Source organism: Phodopus roborovskii, unplaced genomic scaffold, assembly GCF_943737965.1.
Source record: "Phodopus roborovskii unplaced genomic scaffold, PHOROB, whole genome shotgun sequence".
Taxonomy (NCBI): Eukaryota; Metazoa; Chordata; class Mammalia; order Rodentia; family Cricetidae; genus Phodopus; species Phodopus roborovskii.
In genome coordinates, this window is record NW_026126416.1 from 34,037,865 (window position 1) to 34,065,167 (window position 27,303).

At 40.4% G+C, this 27,303-nt stretch overlaps 1 protein-coding gene across 1 annotated transcript; it reads right to left on the reverse strand.

The window, feature by feature from the left end:
- Rad51 (RAD51 recombinase) lies at positions 1-27,118 on the reverse strand. The gene is made up of 10 exons (XM_051183688.1): positions 27,026-27,118; positions 23,636-23,724; positions 17,791-17,928; positions 11,307-11,424; positions 9,889-9,980; positions 7,423-7,517; positions 3,389-3,502; positions 1,306-1,435; positions 1,013-1,134; positions 1-452 (listed from the first exon to the last, which is right to left on the reverse strand). The coding sequence occupies exons 2-10, from the start codon at positions 23,720-23,722 to the stop codon at positions 329-331; spliced, it is 1,020 nt and encodes a 339-aa protein (XP_051039645.1). The 5' UTR covers positions 23,723-23,724; positions 27,026-27,118; the 3' UTR covers positions 1-328.
- Positions 27,119-27,303: the final 185 nt, after the last annotated feature.

The following is a 27,303-nucleotide window of genomic DNA, read 5'->3' on the forward strand; positions in this document are numbered from 1 at the left end:
TCAGGTCTCTCCAAATTTACTTCTCTTGAAACTTAAGACTGATAGTTATTTCCTATCTCTCCTCCAAACACCAAAGAAATCAGACATTAATATACTCTATAAGAAATAAACTCTGTAAGAAATGAACATTTCAGATCAGTTTGAATACTGACCTGTCTCCTGTTTCTGCCACCAGAAAGCCGATACAATAATTATTTTCCTGGAAGTCATGTCCTGGCAGTCCCATCAGGAAGAGCCTGAAGAAGCCCAGGGAACAGTCCTCTTCATTAAGCTATTTAGCATTTAAAAGTTTATCACAGAAAAAAAAAAAAAAAAAGGTCCTGACGATTCAGTCCTTGGCATCTCCCACTCCATCTGCATTAATGGCAAACATGGCTTCAGCTTCAGGAAGACAGGGAGAGTCATAGACTTTGCAGATTCTCGTCTCCCCTCTTCCTTTCCTCAGGTACAGCCTGACCAAAGAGACCAAAACACCAAGTTATAAACAGTTCTATTCCCATGATAGAACTAATTTTTTCAGGCATGTATAATTTCCTAAAAGGATTTATAAGACCTTTTTTAGTGTATTTGGTTACCTCCAACTTAGAGGAATCCATTTCTGCCATGACTCCCTGACTAAAAAGCTTAAAGAATGAAACATTATTTTATAGTTGGGGAGGCATATCAAATACTCATGTATTTTCCTCACTGTTTGTGGCTGTATGTGCCTATGTGCACATGAGGGCAGGTGCCAGTCAGAGGCCAGAATTGTTGGATCTCCTGGAGCTAGAATTACAGGAGGTTGTGAGCACTTGATGGGAGGTACTGGGAACTGAACTCAGGTTCTCTACAAGATCAGAACATGCTCATAATCACTGAGCCATTTCTCCATCTGTACAACAAATTTAGTGAGGCTTCCTAAGTGTCTGTACTTCAGCAATTGTAATAGGGTTTAAGTAGAAGTGTTTTACTTTATGTCCATTTTCATAGTTTTTGTGACATGCATTCTAGAAAGCTTCTACCATCACCTTACCTGGTTGTTGATGCATGGGCAATGATGTTTCCTCCAATGGGTTTTTTGGGATCTGCAGTGAACATGGCTGCTCCATCCACTTGGGCTACTACCTGGTTGGTGATCACCACAGCTACACCAAACTGATAAGGGAAAGATGTCAGTTTGGGACCACAGACATACCAAAACATTAATGCTCAGAACAAAGCCATGGCTATCTAATGTTCTTCTTTGATAATACGAGGTACTCATGTCCTCAGAAGGCTCCTACAATTTGTAGCCACTGAATTCTTGGTTTCTCTACTACAGCTTACCTCATCAGCAAGTCGAAGCAACATCCTCAGAAATCTGGCCAAATGCATTTGCCTGGCTGAAAGCTCTCCTCGACCTGAGTAGTCTGTTCTGTAGAGGGCAGTAGCACTGTCTACAATAAGCAGTGCGTATCTACAAGAAAAAATAATTTTGTCAAACCTTCTCCCTTCCTCACCGATCTAAAATTTGACATTTATTATACATTTTCCACCTCTCTTCTTTTTGAGATGAGGGTTTGTTACTTATGTAACCCAGGCTGTTCTGAAATTTATGATCTTCCTGTCTCAGTCTCCCAAGTGCTAGGATAAAATATAAGAGCCACTGACACAGTCTTCCTAGTTAAACACAAACATACTTCTTCCTTCCTTCCTTCTTTCCTTCCTTCCTTTCATTCAAGACAGCGTTTCTCTGTGTAGCTTTGGAGCTTGTCCTGGAACTCAATTTGTAGACCAGGCTGGCCTCAAATTTAGACAGATCCGCCTGCCTCTGCCTCCTCTGAGTGCTGGGATTAAAGGCGTGTGCCACCACTACCTGGCAAACACACATTCTATTAAAATGCTTATAAAATGTCCAATCTGAGATGTACTTTGGTGGGTATCTTCTGTTTTGTTTTTGGCAGGTGTTTCAATTGCTGTGAAGAGACACCATGACAAGGATCATGGCAACTCTTACAAAGGAAAACATTTAACTGGAGTTGGCTTATAGTTTCAGAGGTTTAGTCCATTAGTATGACATGACACGGTAGCATGCAGGCAGACTTGGTACTGGAGAAAGAGCTGACAGTCTTGATCCGCAGGCAGCAGGAAGTGAACTAAGTAAGACATACTTCCTCTAACAAGGCTATACCTACTCCAACAAAGCCAGCCCTCCTAAAAGTGCCACCCCTGTGAGCTACATTTAAACTATCACAGCAGACTTGACCAAAAGTAACTGAGATTTTTTTTGTTTTTCACAAAACTTGAGACTAGCATGCATTTAGAAAAATGCTGTGCCTCCAGCCACAGCATCATTTTTCACTAGGGACTTGACTGAAACCATAAAGCAACTGTGCCAAAATACAAACTGACTGAAGAGCAGAGATGGTATAGTGGGTAAAGAACTTGTTATATATACACGGGAGGGCCTGAGTTTTAAGTCCCCAGAGCCCATGTAAGCCAGTCAAGGTAGCATGTGTTTGTAATCTCAGTGCTTCTACAGCAAGATGGCAAGTGCTGTTGGAAGCCCGTGGACTTGCTGGCCTGGTATTCAAGGCAGAGGGGATGCTGTCTCAAATGAGGTAGAGAGTGAGAACTAATGTTCAAAATTGTCCTATAATCTGCACATATGAGCCACTTCATATGCATGCCCACACTCACATGAGTGTGTACACATAAACACTTATACAGATCACACACAATTTCTTTTAGGAGGGGAGTGTTTCAAGACAGGGTTCCTGTGTAACAGCCCTGTCTTGGAACTAGCTCCGTAGACCAGGCTGACCTCAAACTCACAGAGATCTACCCGCCTCTGCCTCCAGAGTGCTGGGATTACAGGCAAACACCACCACAGCACCATCAGGCACACAAAAATACTTTTAAAAGAAAGGAACTTGGGGCTGGAGAGATGACTCAGCTGTTAAGATTACTTTCTGCTTTTCCAGTGGACTCAAGTTTGTTTCCTAGCACCCATACTGGGAAAGTCACAATGACCTGTAACTCTAGCTCCAGGGGATCCTAGTCCTCTTCTGACCTCTATAAGTAACCCCACATGAGGCATAAATTTACAGAAACACGTCAGTAAAAATAAATCTTAAAAACAAAGTTGGGCAATATTGGTACACACCTTTAATCCCAGCACTTGAGAAGCAGAGGCAGGTGGATCTCTGAGTTCAAGGTTAACTTACTCTATAGAGTGAGCCCAGAACAGCTAGGGCTACACAGAGAAACCCTGTCTTAAACTACCCCCCCAAAACCCAAACAAACAAACCAAACCAAAGAACACCCCCCAACCCCTAAAATGTAAATGTCTCCATTTCTATTCAAATTATTACACAGATTCAGGAAAGGTCTATGGGGATATACTTAATGTCTTTTATTGAATGCATACCTGGATTCTACCATCATGGCTGATGCTTGATAAAGGAGCTGGGTTTGGTGATCTGTGTTGAACCCTCGAGCATATGCTACATTATCTAGGACATCACTGCCAGAGAGACCATATCTAGAAAAGAGATTTTTAAGCTTCAGACACAAGAGAAATTAATACCTAACATTTCTATTACCCAAAGAGATAAGAGATAGTGTTCTCAGTGGTTTCAAGACCCACAAATATGACTCCCTTTCTATTAGAGGTACAGGCAAACCATTTACAGAGATGACAGCACCAACTATTTTGAACTAGAAGCAAGACCTAAGGATAAATCAAATTTCTTTTGACTTCCTACCTACGAGAAATTTTGAAGTATGAAGTAACAATATTCTGGAAGAGCCAAGAACTACAGATAGAATTAGGATAAACAAAAATAACAAACCATTCAGAGATTAGTTATGCTACATGAATGATACTTTAATATTTATGTCTCAAAGATTGTTTTCTTTTGCATCTAAAAAGAACAAATTATTTATCTATTTTCATTGAATGATCTGTATTTTCTTAACTTTGTAACTGCTACCTAAGACATAAATGCCCAAGATGGCATTTATGCTCAAGTAAGACAATCTCTTTTTTGTGTATTTTCTGACTCTGGCTCTGCTTTGGAACTTCTCTGTAGACCAGGCTGGCTCTTAACTCGGAAAGAGTCTGTCTTTGCCTCCCGAGTACTGGCTTAAAGGTGTGTGCCACTATGCCCCAGCCCTTGGTTTTCTTTTTTGAGACAGCCTTACTATGTAACTCCACTTGAACTTGAACTCAAGATTCCCCTGCCTAGGCCTCCCTAGTACTGGATTACAGGTATACATTATCATATTCAGCATTATTCATATGTATTTCCCCTTTATTGCCATGATTTAAATGCAGAAAATATTTATTTATACTATTTGACTACCAACCCCAAGATAATACTCTTTATCTTTATGATAGAATCAGCACAAGCTCCCAAAGAATTAGAGCTCACTAGATTTCATTTAAATAACTTTTAAATTTAAAAATTAAAAAAAATTGCATGCTGTTGTATACACTACATGGCACAAGTGTGGAGGTCAGAGAACAACACACAGGAGTCTGTTTTCTCATTCTACCATGAGGGGCCTGGGGACTGAACTGAGGTAATCAGAGGTAGTAGGAAGCGCCTTCACCTACTAAACCATTTTGTCAGTCCTAACAATATCTTTTGAATTCTTAAATAAGAGAAAAACTGTGAACAAATAGAACATTACTTAGGTCAAAAGTGACTATGTATGTTTCTCATTGTTTGGGGTGTGGATAAAAATAACAGTATCTATTTCAGTGCTTGAATAATATACAAAATGCAATGGAAAGGTGTAGACACTCATTGTTTTCCCTAAAGGGATTTATAGTCTTGTAAAAGAAGGGCAAACAGCACTTAGTAGGTAGAGGACAGTGGATCTCTGTGATCTCCAGACCAGCCAGAATATACAGAAAAGAGGAATGATGGATTTCTGGTCCATGGTTCTCCCTGAAGTCTACTCTCACGTCAATCCCTTTACCCTGTGCTTTAGTGTCCTCATTTCAAGCAAGAGCTTATAAAAATTGTAGAACCCAGAAATGTAGGAAACTTCTGGAGAGCCTTTGCTCCCGGTGAAGAAACCCCTTTGTGCTAGCAAGACATGTAACTAACACTTGCATAGTGTTTTAGAGGACTGCCCGGGAGACTTTGGGGCTTTTCTTCCTTTTATTTTCCTTTCTTTTTAATTAAAATCATTCTTAGAAGCTGGATGTATGTGGTGGTGCATGCCTTAAATCCAAGCACTTAGGAGGCAGAAGCAAAAGGATCTCTGTGTTTGAGGCTAGCCTGGTCTACATATTAGTTCCAGGACAGCTAGACCTACAGAGAGACCCTGTCTCAAAACAAACCCCTTCCCCCATTAAGTTTTTCTTGTCCAGCCACTGCTTCAGATCTAAATAAGCACACGGATGCCATATTAATTCTAAAACTGTTGACCGGTGGTTAGGGCTTCTTATTGGCTAGCTTTGTCTTAACTGCTAATCTACATATTTCTACATGGCCTTATCTTACTGGAGAATGTCTGGTGTGTCCTTTCTTTCCAGTCCTTGCATGGTGACTGTTTTTTGCTCTCCCTCTCCCTACCTTTCCCAGAATTCTCCTCATCTCCCCATCCAGCCTATCTTTCTGCCTCACTGGCCAATCATCAACCAATAAGAGAAACACACATATAGAAGGACATTCCCCATTACCCCTCAAAACACAACAATTAAAAAACAACCCCCCAAACCCTGAAACAACCAAATTGATATTTGAAAAAAATTAAGTGGCTATAAATTAAAGTTTATTTTGAATCTTAAATTCAGTTCCATTGGTCTCATTTATCTATTTTTTTCTTTCTTTCTTTTGAGACAGGGTCTTATTATGTAGACATCAGACTAGGTTGGCTTTCAGCTCAGCCTGTCTATCCCTTGCCACTATGCCTGCTGAATAACTCTCTACACATCTTTCTTTATTCATTATTGAGAATCAAATGTAGGGCCCCCTGTAAGCTAGACACTTTACCACTGAGCTATATCCCTAGCTGCTTATCTATTTTTAAGTTATAACCATCTGTAATGATGACTGTCATTTTATAATGAGTTTTACACTGAGTCCTTGGGCTGGAGATGGCTCAGTGATTAAGAACAGTGGCTGTTCTTAGGTTCAATTCCCAGCACTCATACATCAACACACAACCATAATAAAGATCAAATTCCAGTTTTGAATATCCAGTGCCCTCTTCTGGCTTCTGAAGGCACTAGGCACACTATAGTGCACAGATATACATGCCCACAAACCCTCCCCCCACCCCAAATAAATGAAACTCTTGATTTTTCTACATAAGTCTTATGTGTTTGTCAATTTGAAAACAAAAACAACAAAAGAAACGAAACTTGCTAGAATTTTGACATGATTTACAGATTCCAAACAATTTCAATTGGGTGATGTAGTCTTGGATATTTAAAGATATTGGGCTGGGTGGTGGCGGAGCATACCTTTAATCTTAGCACCCAGGAGGCAGAGGCAGGCAGACCTATGTGAGCTCAAGGCCAGCCTGGCCTACAGAGCAAGTACCAGGACAGCCAAGGCTACACAGAAATCCTGTCTCAGAAAAAAACAAACCAAACCCAAACAAAAAGATATTGGTGATTACTGCCACTGCAGAGGACCTGGGTTTAGTTTCTAGCACACACGGTGGCTCACAAGCATTTATTGTTTTGTTTTGCAAACTCAAAGAGATTCACCTGTCTCTGCATCCATATGCTAGGATTAAAGACTTGCATCACCACCAACTCCTGGCTCAAAATCATTTACAATTCTAGTTCCAGAGTATCTGGCACCCTCTTCTAGCCTCCATATGTAATCTTTGCACACAGTACACAGACATACACACAGGCAATACTCATACATATAAAATGAAAATAAATCTTAAATTATGTTTATAATTGTCATGCCTTCCTGATGAACAGATCATTTAATTATAAATGTTCTCCCTGGGCAAATGACATTGCTCAAAGATTGACACCCAACTTGAGCTCACGTGGTAGATGGGAGAAATTGACTCCTAGAAATTGTCCTCTGTCCTCCAATGTACACCATGCACAGGCATGTCTATGCCTATACAAATACACACATTAAAATAAGAGTTTTTTTTTTCATCTTTAGTAGTTTTTAGGGGGTGGGGCAAGGGGGGTCTTCTGGAGTCTTTTAATTTCTCTTACGGTTCCTGAATGTGTTATCTTTTTCAACCTGTCTTTAAAGTGGTCTCTGGAAGACAAAATATAGTTGGATCTTGTTTTTTATTCAGCCCATGAGAACTTAATAGTGTTGAGTAAAAAATGTCTTACATTATTAATATTGTTCTTTTAAACCCCATAACTGGGATGTAGAGTAATGAGACATTTTCTGGACAAATTTAACATTCCTAAATACTCTAATAACAGGTGAAACACATTCTTCTAATTTAGTGACCTACCTCTCAGCCACTGCTAGCAGGCGTTCTGGCCTAAATGTACCCTCGGTGTCAATGTACATGGCCTTTCCTTCACCTCCACCACGATCAATGGGAAGCTAGACGGAAAAAAAGAAACAATGGAAACCACCACTCTTCTGATAGTTTGCCTAGTTCCCCATGATAAATCCAATTTCCTCCACTCCAAATAAGGGCTAAAACACTTTAATACAGTAGCTCACAACTGTCTGTAACTCCAATTCCAGGGGATCTGACATCCTCATACAGCCTTTCATACAGGCAAAACACCAATGTACATTAAACATAAATACTTTAAAAAAAGAAATCAGCAGGGCCTACACAGATGGCTGCACAGTTAAGAGAACTGCCTGTACTTCCAGAAGTTCATTCCCAGAACCCAGTTGGTGACTCATAACCCTAACAATTCTAATTCCAGGGGATCCACATACTATTCTGGCCTTCACGGGCATCAGACATACATGAACAGGCAAAACACCCATACACATTAAAACAAAACAAAAAGGACAACCAGAGGCAACAGGACATAATACAAGTTGATAACAGACATGAAACACATAAAGCAGTGGCCTGACAGAGTTGTACTGCTTTGAAACAGCCCAAAGTATGAGATAAAACTACACATTGCTGGGTGGTACAGGCCTTTAATCCCAGCACTTGGGAGGCAGAGGTGGGAGGATCTCTGTGAGTTCAAAGCCAGCCTGGTCTACAGAGCAAGTGCCAGGATAGGTTCCAAAGTTACACAGAGAAACCCTGTCTCAAAACACCAAAACCAAAACAAAGCACTACACATTAAGACTGGTCAGTTCAAATGTCAAACATTTGATAATAGGACATGATTGCCTAATAGGACAGATGTCTGATGTCAGCACACATGAAGTGATCAGTACAAGGTCAGCTCTGTAGTAATTTGAGATCAGCCCTGGCAAAGTAAGACACTGTCTCAAAACAAACAAATACACATCCTTCATGAGCATAGTAGCTCAAAGGCACTTGTAATCCCAATACTGTGAGAAGCAGAGGCAGAACATGAGCTTGCTGACTGCCAGTTTAGCAAAAACAAACAACCCCCATGAGTTCCAGGTTCAGGGAGAGACTGCCTCAAAGGAGTAAGGTGGAGATACGAACATCATTCATTTATCTATTTTTGGTTTTTCAAGACAGGGTTTCTGTGTGTAGCTCTGGCTATCCTGAAACTTGCTCTGTAGACTAGGCTGGCTTTGAACTCACAGACATCCACCTGCCTCTGCCTCCCAAGGGCCGGTGGTGTTTTTAGTAGTGCTTTAATACAGAATTCAGTGCAGAGCCTATGCTGATCTCAAATTCATGATCTCCTGAGTTTCAGGATTGTAAATGTGCACCATCATGGTTGGCTAGGTTAGAAGTTTCTTCCTAAATACTTAGTACTATAAATTTCTCTTGTTTTTATAAAGAAGCATGTTATTTATCACTTTTACTATTTTAATAATGCTATGGTGTAAATTCTTTACACATTTATTCTTGGACAAATGTGAGATGTTCTAGAACTCAAATTATTAGAGATCTAATACAGTGAAGTTTCATTTCATTAAAGAAAATATGAATAATAATAACAATTTTTTAATTTAAGTAGTGAGCTAATACTCTCATATTTCTGATTCCAGTTATTAGACTACTAATATGTAATTATTCTATTAATGAATTAGCATTCTGTGAAAAAAAATAACAAAGATCTACAGCTATTGAGCACCTAGAATATTTATAAAAAGGTTGTTATCTAAGACTTTGTTAAGGCTGGGTGGTAGTGGCGCATGCCTTTGATCCCTTCAGATATGCACTATGTGTATCATATACACAAAGTAAACTACAGAGAAGACATTTCTATTTAATAGGACCAGATACTGTGTTTAAGAATTGTGTCAGGTTATTATTGTCATACATTTTTTTGAGACATCAAGTTGTTACACCCATTTTTTTTTTTTTTTTTTTTTTTTTTAAAGACATAAAGTGTAGACTGCTTAGGGAGCATGGCTTATCAGTTAAATGCAGTGGCTGTTCTTCCAGAGGACCAAAGTTTGATTTCCAGCACCCACATGGTGGTTCACAACTACTGTTAACTCCTGTTTGGGATGGTGGTAGTGGTAGTGGTTTGGTGCCTTTTGTGGTCTCTGAAGATACCAGACATGAACATGGCACATAGACATGCATGCAAGCAGACCACCCATACATACATCTATACAATTAGACCAATGAAGAAAGGCAGGTAAATCCAGAAAAAATGGTAAGAAAATGTTTCGAATCAATCATTTGGAACTTTCTATGATGTGGAATGATTCTCAGTAGGAAATATCTTCTAACTTGCTATGGGATTCTAGAGAAAGTACCTTTTATGTCCATCCTAACAGATGCATGCAGATATCATGAGTCAACCAATGCCTGCTAATCTGATTAACCCAAATTCCAACAACTCACCTGGCATGTTACAGCCAATGTATGACAGATCTGTGTCTTCCCGGTTCGGAATTCTCCAAACATCTCTGTAATAGATCCAGTCTCAATTCCACCTATGAAAGCCAAAAGCACCTCACATAAAATACTGTTCAGAAAATATAATCACGAATGTTCTTGAACAACATGGATATTCCCATAAAACTCCCATTTTCTTTTTTCTTTTGGTTTCTTGAGACAGGGTTTCTCTGTGTAACAACCCTAGAACTCGATTTGTAGACAAGGTTGGCCTCAAACTCACAGAGATCTGCCTGCCTCTGCCTCCTGAGTGTTGGGATTAAAGGTATTCGCTACCAATGCCCTTGTTTTTAAATTTTTGTTATTATCAGTACTGTGTGTATGATGTGTGTGAGTGTGGGTAGGCATGTGCAGTGGGTTCTCTCCTTCTTCTGTGGATTAAAGGGTTCTAACTCAGGTCATCAAAGTTGTGAGGCAACCACTTGCCGAGCTATCTTTCTGCCTTCCTCCATTGTATTTAACCAGTCATCATATGTCCATCTTACATTAGAATAATAATAAAAAAAAATACACACACTCATACTTATTCCTTAAGCAGAGGGAACTTATGCTCTAAATACAGTAACAAAGATTAAATTATTTAATTTATAGCCAGAGCTACAAAGTGAGACACTGTTTCAAAACCAAACCAAATGTTATTTAATTTACAGGCAATTTTAGTACTTTCTAAAGCAGAGCCAGCATGACTGACTAATGCTTATATCTCAGATCCTAGCACTCGGGGAGTAGGGGCAGGAAGACCAAGAATTAAAGGACATCCTTGGTCCTGACTCAATTCCTAAAACCACCAAAAATAAGAAAAAAAAAATGTTAGATTTATAGAATGTTACAAAGAAATGTACAGGGAAGCTCTAGGTACTTTTCACCTAGCCTCCTCCACTGGCAACATCTTTCCAAACTATAATGTATCACTTATGAGAAAGTTGGCATTCCTATAATCCACAATACATTCAAATGAGCCTGCAATCTGACAACATAAGCCAACAAACAAACAAAGAAAAAAAAAAAAAAAACAAGACAAAATCCTAAACTAAAAAAATTGTACAAACACAAACCTACAAAATCAGCCAGTCACCAGGCGTTGGTGGTGCAAACCTTTAATCCTAGCACTTGGGAGGCAGAGGCAGGCGAATATCTGTGATTTCGAGGCTAGCCTGGTCTACAGACTCCAAAGCAATACAGAGAAACCCTGTCTCAACACCCCCCCCCCCCGCAAATCAGCAAGGCCTTGAAGAAATCTACTATTTATACTTCTTGACATCATACTCACATCTCACATGAATTGTACATTAACACTCGAATTTCTTCTGACTTACAAGCTGTTGTAGTTAGGGTTTATAGAATAGGATAAGAGACTACTATACCTTGAAGCAGTTTGTCGAGCTCTTTGGAGCCAGTAGTAATCTGAATGATTTCTGAACGCCTTTGGTGGAATTCAGTTGCAGTGGTGAAACCCATTGGAACTAATTTAGCTGCCTCAGCCTAGGAAAAATAAGAAAAATTAAACCAATAACGTAACAGATAAAGAAACCAGTATCTGGAAAAGTTGGGACCCAAAATGCTTTAGACTGTGACTTTTGTAGATTTTGGAGTACTGGGATAGACTTTATCAATTGAACATCCTTCACTGAAAATTCACTGAATATTCCAAAATCTGAAACTTCTTGAGTTTGAGGTTTCTGATAAAAAATTTCAGACTTCTGCATATTTCACCTCTTATTTTTGCAATAGAGATGATCAATCTACGTGTATAATTAAGACAAGCCCAGGCACACGACAAGAAAACTTTTGTGTGCTGGAATGACAGGAGTGCAACACCACAGGAGCTTTTAAAAAAGAACTTTAACATATGTGACTTATCTATTTTGTGACAATGTAATGTCTTTTATTTAAAAGATCTACTTTCACTTACTATATATACAGTATTCCACCTGCAGACTTGTAGGGGGCACCAGATCTCATTATAGATGGTTGTGAGCCACCTCATGGTTGCTTGGAATTGAACTCAGGACCTCTAGAAGAGCAGCCAGTGTTCTTAACCTCTGAGCCATCTCTCCAGCCCAATGTAATATGTCTTTATACCTTATTTTCTCTTCTGCCATCCTTTAACATTCTGCCTTGCAAAACAAGACATATGCCATTCCAGACTTTTCTCAATTTATGTTTAATTCTTCATCCCTATCAGGTACACATTTTTTGTTTTGTTTTTATTTTTTGGAGAGAGGGTTTCTCTGTGTAGTCTTATCTGTTCTGGAACTCATTCTGTAGACCAGGCTGGACTAGAACTCAGAGATTCACCTGCCTCTGCCTCCTGACATTAAAGGTGTGGGCCACTACCACCTTGTCTGTTTTTGTTTTTAATAATTTATTTTATTTTATTGGTATTTTGCCTGCAGGTATGTTTGTGTGAAGGTATCAGATCTTGGGAGTTACAGTTGTGAACTGCCATGTGGGTCCTGGGAATTGAACCTGGGTTTTCTGAAGGACAGTCAATGCTGTTAACTATTGAGTCATCTTTTCAGCCCCATATTTTCTATTTTTAAACACTTGATTGTTTGCTGAGCGTTGGTGGTGCACAACTTTAATCCCAGCACCTGGGAGGCAGAGGCAGGTGGATCTCTGTGAATTTGAGACCAGCCTGGTCTAAAAGAGCTAGTTCCAGGACAGCCTCCAAAGCCACAGAGAAATCCTGTCTTGAAAAAAACCAAAAAAAAAAAAAACCCAAAAAAAACCAAAACACCCAACACTTGATTGTTTAATGATATGGCTTAGCATATAAACATTTACAAAGTTCAAGATTATTATTTATGTGAATAACCAAAGAATCTACTAATATAAGGCAGAACAAAAGTAAACAATACATGACAAATTATTTTTTCTAAGCATATACAAATAACATTTATATCTCATGCGAGCAACAAAAGCTGTACTATTGGTAGGAAAAAAAATTAGTTTTAATGGGACAATAAAACTATATATCTTTGTTTCAAGAGAGATGGTTCAGTAGTGAAAAGCACCTTTCTCTGCTTCCTGTCTCTGAGATTAAAGGGATGTACCACCATGTCCAGCTTCAATTTCCTTTTCTCTTCCAATACTTCTGTCATTTCTATGTTCAGATACCTATAGGTTTTGCTTAAGTATGAAAAAGAATCAATCAGCTATCTTACTAGTCCAAGAAAACAAAAAAGCTCCACTATTAAATTCTCATGTGAGTAAAGAGTAGGATTTTGGGGCTGCATAGATGGACTCAATGGCTAATAGCACTGTCTGCTCTTCCAGAGGACCCGAGTTCAATTCCCACAACTCAAATAGCAGTTCACAACTATCTGTAACTCCAGTTCCAGAGGATCTAATGCCTTCCCCTGGCCTCTGTGTGATGAGGGTTGCCTTTCTTACATACGTTTCTCTTATTGGTTAATGAATAAAACACTGTTTGGCCTGTGGACATGCAGGAAGGATAGGCAGGGCTATCAGACGAAGAGAATTCTGGGAAGTGTACACAGAAAGGAGTCTCGATGTGAACCCTGGAAGAGAGGACACACAACATAGAAATATGTAGTGAGATATCCACCCTGTAAAGCACCTGTTGCACTGACCACACCCATTTGGGCGTGGGCACAGGTGTGGATGTGATGGGGAAGGCTAGGTCTGGGGTCCTGGACCACAGCTTGCTCTCTTGCTTCCTGGTCAAGTTGTAGAGAGCATCCGGGTGGCATCTGTGGAGTTATAGGCAGTTGTAAGCCACCATATGTGCTAGGAATCGAACCTTGATCCTCTCCAATAGCAGCCAGTGCTCTTAACCACTGAGCCATCTCTCCAGCCCCTTTTAGTCTAAAGTAGAAATACACTACAGAAATGCATAAATTAGTAGTTATGGGTTAACAATTAAGACAGAGCTAACCAATAAGAAGTCCAAGCCACCAGCCAACAGTTTCATAATAAAAGTTTTTGTGTGTTTATTTGGGGCTCAGAGGAGTGGGACCCTGTCATGCTTATATCTGTGGGCACAGCACAAATGGGCACATAAACATACATGCAGGCAAAGCACCTACATACAAAAAAATAATAAAATAAAAATTAAAAAATAAAAAAGGAGTAGGATTTATTTTGGCGAGTGATCTTATACTTGGCAGAAGTGTTCCAAACTATCACATATCTGCCCTGAGGCCAAAAAAGGGTATATTGATAGCCATCAAAAAAAAAAAAAAAAAAAAAAAAAAAAAAAAACCAGAGTATTTGTACATGTTATCTGTGTGTGTGCTTACAGGAAGCTGTAAGATACTTGACATAGGTTCTGGGAACTAAGCTCAGACCCTCTGTAAGATGAGTATATACTTTTAACCACTGAGCAACCTCTCCAGCAGTCCTTCCACATTGGTTTTTTTTTTTTTTTTTTTTTTTTTTGAGACAAGATTTCTCTGTGTAGCTTTTGGAGACTGTCCTGGAACTAGCTCTTATAGACCAGGTTGGTCTCAAACTCAGAGATCCACCTGCCTCTGCCTCTGCCTCACAAATGATGGGGCTAAAGGAGTGCACCACCTACGACAGGGTCTCTTACTGGAACCGAGACTTACCGATTAGGATATGCTGGCTGGCCCCTGGACCTTGGGGTTCCTCATCTCCACAAATGCATACTGGCTTACATGGCTTTTTGTGTATTAGAGATTGAATGCAGGTTCTCATGCTTTTATGACAGCACTTTAAAAACCAAGCTATCCCCATAGCCCCAAACTTGTACATTTAAAAGTTCTCACACACACTGACATTTAAATATATCAGTATTATTTTCTTCCTTCTTCTTTTTTGCTTTTTTTTGGGGGGGGGTAGGACAGGGTTTCTCTGTGTAGCACTGGCTGTCTAGAACTTGCTCTGTAGACCAGGGTGGACTTACGTGCACAAATCTACCTTCTTCTGCCCCATCCCAAGTGCTAGGATTAAAGGCATGTTCCACCACTGTCCAACTAGTATTATTTTTTTAAACTTTTCTATATAAAAGTATATCCAATACTTCAGTTATACATTCTCTAAAATGTATACATTTTACTTTGTAAACATAATTTACTATAAAACTAAATGGTGTACTAAAAATATAATTACTTCTCTAAAGTTTCAATATTGTCAATCATACATTTTCAAGAGTTTCTATTGTGAAAAATCAAGTAAAACCATAATTATTGCCAACCTGAAATTCATATATGCCTACAAGCAAAGGTGATAGAATAATGACATCTAAGTCTACATTATTTTGTATACCTCAAATCACCTCTTGTGCTACTACTCCTGGTTGATTTGAGAGACAGGATGGGAATGTGACTCTGTTAGTAGAGTACTCACCTGGCTCGAATGCGGCCTTGGGCTCATTCCAGCTGTGTATAAAAACAGACATGATGGTGGACCCTTGTACTCTCAGAACCAGGGAGGCAGAAACAGGAAAATGAGCAGCTCAAATTGTTTCTAGTTACCTTGACTTTGAGGCCAGCCTGAGCTACATTAGACCCTGTCTAAACAATAACAGCAGCAGCAACAACAAAAATTAAAACAAAACAAAAATCTAATAGTATTGAAAGCTTTAAATACTATTTTCAAACAGGGTGAGTGAATTATATAGCTAAGATACTAATAACATCAGTGGTTTTTATTTTGTGTAGTTTTGAAACAGGATCTTGTATATAGCAAGCTTTCTCTAACTCACAACTCTCCCGTCTCAGCTTCCTGAGTGCTGAGGTTACAGGTGCCTATCACCACACCTAAATGTTATTTTCTATTTTTTTTTTTTTTTTTTTAAAGACAATGTGTCCTTCTGCACCCTAAACCTACCTGGAACTATGTGGCCCAGGATAAATCTAAATTCTAGGCAATCCTTCTACCTCAGCCTTCCAAGTGTTGCTATGTTCCACCCAGACCAACAAAAATACCTATCATTTGATATGTGTGTGTGTATATATATATATATACACACACACACACATATGCATAATACATATATTTAAAATAAAAAATAAAACAAATGGGGATGTGGTAGTAGCAGCACATGCTTTTGAAGCTATAGAGCATACACACTGGAACTTAATATAGGACTTTAATGGGGTTTCTGTGTGTAGCTTTATAAACCAGGCTGGCAGCCTTGAACTCATAGAGCTCTTTGTGCCTCTGCCTCCTAAGTGCTGGGACTAAAGGTGTGCACCACCACTGCCTGAAGAAAGTAAAACCTATTTATTATGGAAAATGTACATGTCAGGAAATTATAATGAAAAAAAAAAAAAAAAAGGACATAGGCGAGAGATGGCTCTAAGAGACTTGCTGTTCTTGTAGAGGACTAGGTTTGGTTCCCAACACCCACATGGGGGCTCACAAATATCTTTAACTTCACTTCCAGGGGGAATCAGACATGCTCTTATGGCTGCTGCAGACACCAAGCATACATACCATGCACATATACATATAAATGGATTTTTCTTTGGGCCACCAACTCACAAAAAATGGCACAGAGACTTAGCTCAGCCAATTACGTAGTCAAGCTCTTTTAACTTAAATTAACCCACTTCTATTCATCAACTGCATGTGACTTGTGGCTTTACCTCTCCTCCTTCATGACTGTTTCCTCTCAGTTGGCTGGCGACTCCTAGGGTCTCCACCCTTCCCCATGCTCTGTGCCTGCAAATCTTGCCTAGCTATTGGCCATTCACCTTTTTATTAAACCAGTAACAGGCAAGTACTTTCCACTGAGCTATATACCCAGTCTCTTTTTACTTTGAGGCAGGTTCTCACTATAATAAGTTACCCAAATTGGCCTTGATGAAAGAGTCTGGCCTCCAACTTCTTGTCACAGACTCCCCAGTTGTTTGAACTACAGGCTTGCACCTAATGGTGTGACATCACTATTATTCTAAATTGTTTTAGTGGCTACATACGTAATAAACATATTTTAGGGTCTGGAAAAATGTCTCAGTGGTTAAGAGCACTTGTTGTACTACCAGAAGACCAAGGTTTGATTCCCAGCACCCACATGTTGGCTCACAAACATCTGTAACTCTAGTTCCAGGGGATGTAACGCCCTTTTAGCCTCTGAAGGCATGTATGTGAGGCACAGACAAACATGTAAGCAAAGCACTCATACACACACATAAAACACAATAATTTTAAAAGGGAAAAATTTTATGAGGATAGATCATATTCAAAATGATAAGGTGCACACCAATCACTTCTAGTGGGAATGTTAATCAGTATTTGTATCAAACTCCATGATATTGTAATTCTCTACAGGAAATCTGAATTTAAGATTAAAACTCCCAACAGCCGGGCAGTGGTGGCAATGCCTTTAATCTCAGCACTCGGGAGACAGAGGCAGGCGCATCCCCGTGAGTTTGAGGATAGCTGTTACACTGAGAAATCCTGTCTTGAAAAACAAACAAAAATTGCCAACAGTCACTTCTAGAAAGATGACAAGAGAATGAAAGAGGCAAACGGTGGGATAACTACGCCTTAATGGGTCTGACAGCCGGCCCAGACAGACAGTAAGAGCATGCACGGTAGATATTTCCTGACAGCCAGCCTGGGTCTGCCAGAGGGCCTTGACAACAGCAGCAAGTCTGACGAAAGATGACGTAGACCTATGGACAGTACCACATCCTCAGCAGTGGATCCACCCCCTGGGGCAGAGTTGGAGGTATATAAGGCTAACCCCTTCCTGAAATAAAGTGAGCCTGTTGTTTCAACTTGTTCCTGTGTCACTGATGTCTCCTTTCCCCACCCGCAATGGTCAGGACCCGGCAACAGCAAACAACCGCTTTGCAGTAATTATTCTCACTAATACGTCTGCCCTCCCCATCATCACATAGCTATACTTACCAGAATTTTGTCAGCTTTGGCTTCACTAATTCCCTTAATATTTATGAGTTCCTTCTTTGGTGCATAAGCAACAGCCTCCACTGTATGGAAACCAGCTTCTTCTAATTTCTTCACATCATTGGCACTTATGCCACATTGCTGTAAGAAAACAATGGGTAACTTAGGCCTCTTGTCTAAAATGGAAAGTACAACCTAGAGAGGTATTTGAAGACCACTAATACATGCAAAACCTCTAAAAAGCTTGTCTACATATGAATTATTAAATAACAAGCTACACACTTTTTCATCATCAAAACTAAGTTTTGGGCTAGGGAGATAGTGTTCGCTATTACCCTGAGGAGACTGAGACACTTAGGTCCCCGACTCATTAGCCAGGCAGCCTAGCCTAACCAGCCAACTCTAGAGCAAAGTGAAAGTGTGTATCTAAAAACAAACTAACAAAACAAACAAACAAACAAACAAAAAAAAAAAAAAGAAGAAGAAGTAGTAGATGGCTCCCAAGGAACAAATACTGCAGTTGACCTCTGGCTCCCATATACATACATACTAGCACGCACGTGCGCGCGCGCGCGCACGCGCGCACACACACACACACACACACACACACACACACACACACACACACACAGTTTTTAACTAGCACTATGTTAAAGCATGTTAAAACGGACTTAGAAATTGAGATTAAATTAGTAGCAGGGTATGGTGGTACATGCCTTTGATGCCAGCAAACATGAGGCAGAGGCAGGCAGACCTCGAGTTCTAGGCCAGCCTGGTCTACACAGCGAGTTCCAGGATAGCCAGGGCTATGCAGAGAAGCCCCATCTCAAAAAACCAAAACCAAACCAAACAACTAATAACTCCTAACTTTTTGTACAATGACTCGAAATGACCTTTGGTATCCTGAGCCCCCAAACAATTTTAAACCAGTGTTTTCCAATGCTTTCCACATAGAAATTGTTATTTTACTTAATGCTAGGCAAACAGATAATACTGCTTCAGAGTATGACTAGAGAGCTCTGCTCTCACAACTGACATTAAGGATAGAGAAAATGGGAGGCTCGAGAGATGGCTCAGCAATTAAGAGCACTGACTGCTCTTGCAGAGGACCAGGGTGGGTTCCCAATACCTACAAGGCAGTTCACAACTATCACTAATGCTAATTCCAGGGGATTGGAACCTTCCTTTGACATGTACACATATTCTAATATACATGCAAGCAAAAATACTCATACATATAAAACAGAAGTGGGTATGAGTGACTGATTGCCTTTAAGCCTGATGATCCAAGTTCAAACCCTAATCCTATGATGGTAGGAAAGCTGTCCTATGACCTTTACAGGTGTGCTGCAATTCATATGCATCCCACCACAATAAATAATAATTGTAAACAGGAAAAATGGTTAAGGATCATTAGGCCTCAATCCCTATCTCCCTGAAGCTATTTGTAGCCAATGGTTACTAGAGAAAAGAGAAGACATTTTCTTCAGCAACATAGCCATTGATAACTGCCTTTATCCCAGTAAATAAACCCTTGCCCAAACTCATGTAAACAACCTTAATTAAACTCACTAGGTCAATAAAACAAGCTAAAACATGAAAGAAAGGAGACTGGCTGTAAAGAAAAAAGGGATCAGTAGGATGGTGACATGTGGAGGTAACAGAGGTGACTATGATCAAAATAAATTATATATACTTAACATATGCTAATTTAAAAATCACCCCCAAAAGGGAGATATGGGAAATTGGCATGGTAGCATATATCTCAGCAACACAATGACTTTGGGACCAGCCTGGGTTCCTAGCACCTACATGGTGGCTCACAACTGCCTGTAACTCCAGTTCCAGGAGGATATGATGCCCATTTCTGTCCTCTGAGGGCACTAGGCACATAGGTGATGCACACATTCATGAAAACTAAACACTTATATACATAAAATAATAAAACTAATCTAAAAAATAAAACAATACAAACAAAAACAGCTATGCTGGTATATGCCTAAAATCCTAACATCTGAGAAGTGAAATCAGAAGGATCAGGAATCAAGGTTATCCTCAGCTACACAGAGAAATCAAGGCCATGATAGGCTGCATGAGGCCCTGTCTCAAAACTAAAAAAATAAGTATCTAGGCTGAAGGATGAAGCTCATTAGTGTAATACTTGCTGTCTTAGTTTGCTGTCTATTGCTGTGATAAACACCACAGCCAAAAGCAACTTGGGGATAAAGTGTTTATTCCAGTTTACAACATAATCTGCCCTGAGGGAAGACAGGGCAGGAGTCAAAGTGGACTAGATACTTTCTCTGAACTTGTCAAATGCAAATGGACATTGTTGACAAACTTATTGCCTGTATGTACTTATTGTTCTTACAGTATATAGTTTTTCTTATATTAGTTGTAGCCTTCTTTTTGTATTAAGACAAAAGGGGAATTGTAGTGATATGATTTGTTAAAGATTGCCTAAAGATTCAGAAAGCAAAGTCAGCAACAAGCAACAGAAGCCAGGCACACACCTTTAATCCGAGGACTCAGGATTAAGAGGTAGACAGATCTCTGAGTTCAAGGCCACCCAGATCTACACAAGATATATCCAGTCCTAAAGAGAAACAACTCATGCCTTTGATCCCAGCAAATGGGATAACACTTTAAGCCCAGAATTAAGGAGGTATATAAGTCAGGAGCAAGGTCAATATCAGGCATTCATTTTTCAGCCACATTGAGAACAGGCACGTCCCAGCCCTGTTAGATGTAAAAGCTTTGCTTCCCTGATCTTCAGCTTGAACTCAAATATTAGTCTCTGGGTCATTTATTAATTTGAATTACATCAAAGACTTGGAATGCTTACTGGCGCGCGTGCGCACGCGCGCGCGCGCGTGTGTGTGTGTGTGGTTTTTTTTGTTTGTTTGTTTTGTTTTTGTTTTTTGAGTCAGGGTTTCTCTGTGGCTTTGGAACCCATGCTGGCACTTGCTCTATAGACCAGGCTGCCTCTGACTCCTGAGTACTGGGATTAAAGGTATGCACCACCACCGCCAGGCCTCGGTTTGCTTTTGCATACAACCCAGGACCATCAGCCCAGGGGTGATACCACCCACAGTGCCCTTCCACACCAATCATTAAGAAAATGCCCCACAGACTTGGCAACTGGCATTTTCTCAGTTGAGGTTTTCTCTTTCCAGATGTGTCAAGTTGATTAAAAACTAACCAGTACATTTGCCTTGAATGCCAGAACCCCAGGTTCAAAACCTAGGACTACTAAAAAGGAAAAACAAAAGCATTGAAAACATGGGGGTGGGGTCTGTAGAGGTAGCTCAATGGTTAAAAGCATTTGTTGCTTTTGCAGAGGATTCAAGTTCAGTATCCAGAACCCACTTGGCATCTCACACTACCTGGTAATGCCAGTTCCAGAGGATCTCATGCCATCTTCTGATCTCCATAAACACCAGCCATTCGCGTGGTGGATACACATACATGCAGGCAAAACATTCATACACAATGTCTTAGGGTTATTATATATGACCAAAGCAACTTGGCGAGGAAAGGGTTTACTTGATTTACACCTCCACATTACTGTTTATCACTGAAGAAAGTCAGGACAGCGTTCAAACAGGGACAAGGACCTGGAGGAAAGAACTGATGCAGCACAAAGGTGCCTGCAGCTTGATCTTCTGGCGGCATTTTCTCAATTAAGGTTCTTTCCTCTCAGTTATTATAGCTCTGTGAAACTGACATAAAACCAGCCAGCACATCCATTAATACAGAAACAAATAAATCTGGGGCCAGAGGAGGATTCTAGCAGAGGCAGGTGGATCTGTATGAGTTTGAGACCAGCCTGCTCTACATAGTGAGTTCCAGGCCAGCCAAGGCACATAGTAAGATCCTGTCTCAAAAAAAAAAAAAACCCCAGTAAGATGAATCAAATAATCTCGAGACAATACAACCTGTTAGAAATAATAATAATTTTGTGTATTTATAATGAAGAGCTAGGGACTAAAGCTGTTTAGCTAGCACCATTACCTTAATAAATCTTCATTTCAATATATTAAATTTGGATTGTACACACCTAGCCCCAGAGCCTTTAAAGGTCCTATTGTAAAATTACTTGGTGGAAAATGTATTGCATCTTCCCATTAAAAAATTAATAAATTAATCTTAAACAAAACATTATGAAGGCTGGAGAGATGGCTCAATGGTTAGGAGTGCTTGTTGCTCTTATAGAGGACTGGAATCCAGTTCCCAGCAGCCAGGCGTGGTGGCTCATGACCACCGCTAACTCCAGTTCCAATAGATTTGACATCCCCTCCTGTCCTCCTTGGTTATTGAGCACCCATGTGGGCTTGTATGAATACACACAAATAATCTTAAACATTGTAACCATGGACTTTGAAGGATGATCACAACCCCACTGAAGTAAAGATGGAAGGGGAGAAGCAGTGCCACAAAGTTAGAGAGAGGGCTTCATGCAGCCCAGTCCTGACAGGAGCAAAGGGTAACCGACAACTCCTGATTCTTTTTGCTCCAACACGGAAGAAAGTGCCATCAAGCTCAGCTCATTTAAGTAGTTTCCAAAGTCTTAAAGTTTGGGTAGATTGGGAAAGTATATAAACAAAGACAGTAGATCAAGGTGTTCCCTCCCACCTTTGTATAACCTGAAGAAATCCTATACAGATTAGTACCTAATTTTCTGCTCCAGTTTTGTGTGTGTCGTATGCCCACATGCTCATGTGTGCTTGAGTGTCCATGCAAAGAGGCCAGGGGGCGATGTTGAGTATCTGCCTCAGTCAGGTCACTTTAACATTACTTCTGGGACAGGGAGGGTCTCTTACTACACCTGATTCTGACTGACTAGCCTCACTGGCCAAGAAGCCCCAAGGGTCCCCCTGTCTCCACTGCCTCCATGCTAAGGTTACAGGCATCCGCCACTCTGTCTGGCTGGGATCCAAACTCAGTCTTCTTTGTTTGCATGACACAGACTTTACACGAAGAGCATCTCCCCAAGCCTCTTGTTTGTTTTGCTGCTTTTTTATGGCTTGTTTGTTTTTGAGACAGGTCTCACTATGCAACCCTTTTTGTCCTGGAACTTGCTATGTAGACCAGGGTGGGCTCATGCCTCAGCTTTCCAAATGCTAGAATCATAGATGTGAGCCACCACACCCAGGTAATGAATGCTTAATATTCTTAATGTTGAGTCTTAAAATAGAGCTGGGTCTTATATCTTAACGACCTACACCCTTCAACCTGCCTTACAATAGCCTTCTCAGTAGCATCTTTCACCTGAGCCAATGGAGAGAAGCTGTTCCCCTTTTCCTACATGCATTCCTGGGTAACAACACTAATTCCCTGGGCAACATTTTTATACTTAGTGTAAGCAGCATTGAGATTCCACCATGGGATCCCAAACCCTTGTTTCTAAAGTTCAGCTCTTAGGGAGAAAACAGAGTAGGATGAAAACTGTCAAAGAGACCTGACCGCAGTCTATGGGACCTCTGGCAGTGGAACCAGGATGCATTCCTAGTGCAAGAACGGACTTTGGGAGCCCATCGAGGGATACTCCCTTAGCCTACAGACACAGGGGAAGGACTAGGCCCTACCCCAAATGACTTGACAGATTTTGATGATCCCTCATGGAAGGCCTCACCCTCTCTGGGGAGCGGAGGGGGATGGGATGGGGGAGGTTGGTGAGGGACATGGGAGGGAGAGGAAACTGGGATTGATATGTAGAATAAAAAAATATATTACACTGACCACCTCCTGAAACTCCAATCTAATTTCTGTAAATGTAAATTTGTTTCATTACATAGAAGAATGTATTATAACATTGTAAGTAAATACTTAGCAACTAAGACCATACCTCCAATCGTGAAATAGGTTGTGGACCAAAGCTTTCTTCTTCCACTGAAGTGTCTGCATTTGCTTCAAGCTGCATCTGCATAGCCATTACTAAAAAATACAGATAGGCATCAGTATGAATGAACACTAGACAAATACTCTTGGTTAATGAAGAACTGCACATTTAGTTTTCCAACAAACCCTATCCACAGGTAAAGAGCAACGGTTACTCTTAAAGAGGATCCGGGTTCAGGTCTCAGCACCCGTATGGAAATTCATAACTGTCCATAACTCTAATTGCAGGCACTGGACACAGTGCTTACAGACAGAGGCAACACATTCATATACATAAAAAATAAGCTTTAAAAAGTCAGGTGTGTGCAACTTACAGCTGTGGGCTATGCAGCCAAGGATAACTTACTCAAACAGATTTTTTAAAAAAGATGTATTTTTACAAGGCAGCAAGTTCCAAGCCTTCCCCATACTACATAGTGAGTAAAATTTCAAAACAGAGTATTTTCTTTTTTACTATTAATTTTATTTATTTTTATGTGTATTGGTTGGTGTTTTGTCTGCATTTATGTCTGTGTGAGGGTGTCAGAACTGGAGTTACAGACAGATATGAGCTGAGAATTGAACCTGGGTCCTTTGGAAAAGCAGCCATCTCCCCAGCCCAGAATATTTTTATGTTCTTAGAATGATAAACAAAGCAACAACAATCTAATAGGAAAATACAGGCTAGAAATATGGCAAGTGGTAAAATTCTTGTCTAGCATAAGAGTGAGGCACTGAGTTGAACCCTCAGCACCACAAAGCAAATAAAAAACTGTCTATATTTTATTTTCAGCACCAAAGATGGAATTCAGGTCCCTGAAGAGGTTAAATAACTAGTAAAACAAACTTTAAGCCTTGGGATGTAGATCAATTAGTGGAATGTTTGCATACCATGCATGAAGCCTTGGGTTTGATGCTAAGCACTGCATAAAACAAGACATGGTAGGCATGCCTGTAATCCCAACATTTAGGAGGTAGGCAGGGAGATTAGAAATTCAAAGTCATCGGCTGGAGATATATGACTCAGGGGTTAAGGGCAATGGCTGTTCTTCCAGAGGTTCTGAGCTCAATTCCCAGCAACCACATGGTGGCTCACAACCATCTGTAATGGGATCTGACATCCTCTTCTGACTTGCAGGCATACATGCAGGCAGAACACTATATACATAATAAATCTTAAAAAAAAAAAAAAAAAGTAAAAGAAAAAAAAATTCAAGGTCATTCTGTTATATAGCAAATTTGAGGTTAGCCTGGATTACCTAAAATCCTGTTTCAATAAATAAATAAAAGTAAAACTTCTACCCACCAAAGACATCAAGAACATGAAAGGTCAAATCCTAACAGTAGAAAAAATTTTGCCACATAGATAATCTGAGGTGGATAATCAGAATACAAACATAAAGAACTTCTTTGATAACAAAAAAAAAAAAAAAAAAAAAAAAAAGGATAAAAGAAATCAGACAACTAAAGAGGAAGGTATCTCCACAACCAACAACAACAACAACAAAAAACCATGAACAAACATGCAATCTCATCAGTAACCAAGAAAATTAAAACCACAAGTTCAAGGACTGGCTGGGCTACATAATAAGACTATCTCAAAAAGAAGCTTCCACACCCACTCCAAAGTTCAGAAGATATTATTAAATACCCACCATAAAAACCAAGTGTTGGCAAGCATGTGGAACAATTAAACATTCACTACTACTGGTATATTTACACAAAACAGGCAAAGATGCACTAGGGAAGCAGAATCAGGACATGGAGTTCAAGGTCAGCCTGGGCTAAGATCCTAAATCAAAAATAAATAAATGAATAAATAAAAACAAGGCTGGATAGATGGCTCAGAGGTTAAGAGCACTGGCAGCTCTTCCAGAGGTCCTGAGTTCAATTCCCAGCAACCACATAGTGACTCACAACCATCTGTAATGAAATCTGATGCCTTCTTCTGGCATAAAGGTATACATGCAGAAAGAGCACTATATAAAAAAATAAATTTTAAAAAGCAAAAAAGTACAGTTGAAGAGAGGGAGGAGGGAGCAGAGAGCATATGAACAAGGCGGGTCAAGAGCATGATGGGGAAAACCAGAGTCAGCTGACCAGAGCTAATGGGAGCTCATGGACTATGAACTGACAGCTGGGGAACCTCTGAATGTGGGTGACAGTGACATGGTTTGATCTGTTGTGGGGATGGTTGGGTTGGTATGTAAAATAGAACCTAGTAGAAACAAATGGAACCAGAGTTCCAGACCGGTTTCTGGGTTATGAAGTCAGACCCTGCCTAAATAAGGTTTTGTAAAACTAGGCGAAGTTAGTGAACAGTATTAGAAATCACTCTTTAGCCATTAGGGTGAGGGGGAAATATTAGACAAGGAATAACAGATTTTTAAAATGATGACAACATTTGATTTTTTTACTTGGTGATTACACAGATATATTCATTTTGTAATAATTCATGTATACTCATTTGTGGATTTTGTATTTTATACTTCACTTTACTACTATTTTTTGAAAGTTCTTTTCAGATTTATTTTTGTGCATGAGTATATGTGTGTATTACAAGGTGCTTGGTGACTGGAGGTCAGAAGAAAGTACTGGATCCTCGGGAACTAGAGTTTCGGCTGCTGGTTTCATGTGGGTGCTGGGAACTGAATTCAAGTCCTTTGCAAGAGCAACAAGTGCTCTTAATGGCTGAACCATCTCTCCAGCCCACCTACTTCACTTTTTTCCTGCAACATGCACTTCATAAGTAGTTCAGGTTGGCCTTGAAAATGCCATCCTCCTGCCTCTCCTCTCATGTTCTAGAATTATAGATAGGACAGGTGTGAGTCATCTAGCTAGGGCTCTTTAGAAATTTGTGTTGCACTTTTAGTCTTTATTCTGTTCACGCAATCTTTGAACTCCCACCTCAGTCTCCAGAAATCACTGGTACCAACCACTAGGCTCTACTTCCAAAAAATAAACAACCCACAGTAACCAAGAATCTATTAGCTTTGGCCCTTTTGGCCCTAATATTTAACAGCTGTGGGCACTTATCTCAGGTTTTTGGCTTTCTGCGTCCGGCCACAGAAATGAACATGGAAATCTGTAATTCTAACATTTGGGAAACTAAGGCAGGAATTCCAGCCCCGCCTGGCCTAGGAAGTGAACCAGGTCTCAAAACAAAAGCCTGAAGTAGGGTTTGGTTTTCTCCACGAGCTCAGTCAATCAGCGTCGGTCGGTTGGCCCCAGGCAGATGCCCGGCTCCGCCACCCTTGCGTTTCTCAGCTGAGGGGACTCCCAGGCTGGCCATGGGAGCACTGGCCTTCTTCCGCTGAAGATCCCGAGCGGCAGGGAGTGACCGCCCGCGCTCACTCACCCGTCCCGCAGCCGTGGGCCGCGCGCTCCTTAGGCGGCTGGGTCTGCACACGTCACAAGAATCGCCGTCACCGCCCGAACCCACTTCGCAGCTCCTCTGTCGGGTCTTCTATGAAGAACAGGAGCAAATTTCAGCCTTCCCGCCGCGTTTCCGGAGACACCACGGCTTTGACCAGGAAGCGGTCTGCGCGTACTTGGCACAGCGACGCGCGACTTTCAGAAATCCCGCCAAACGCTCACAGACGGCCACGCCCATATCCCTTTAACGTCATCACTCTT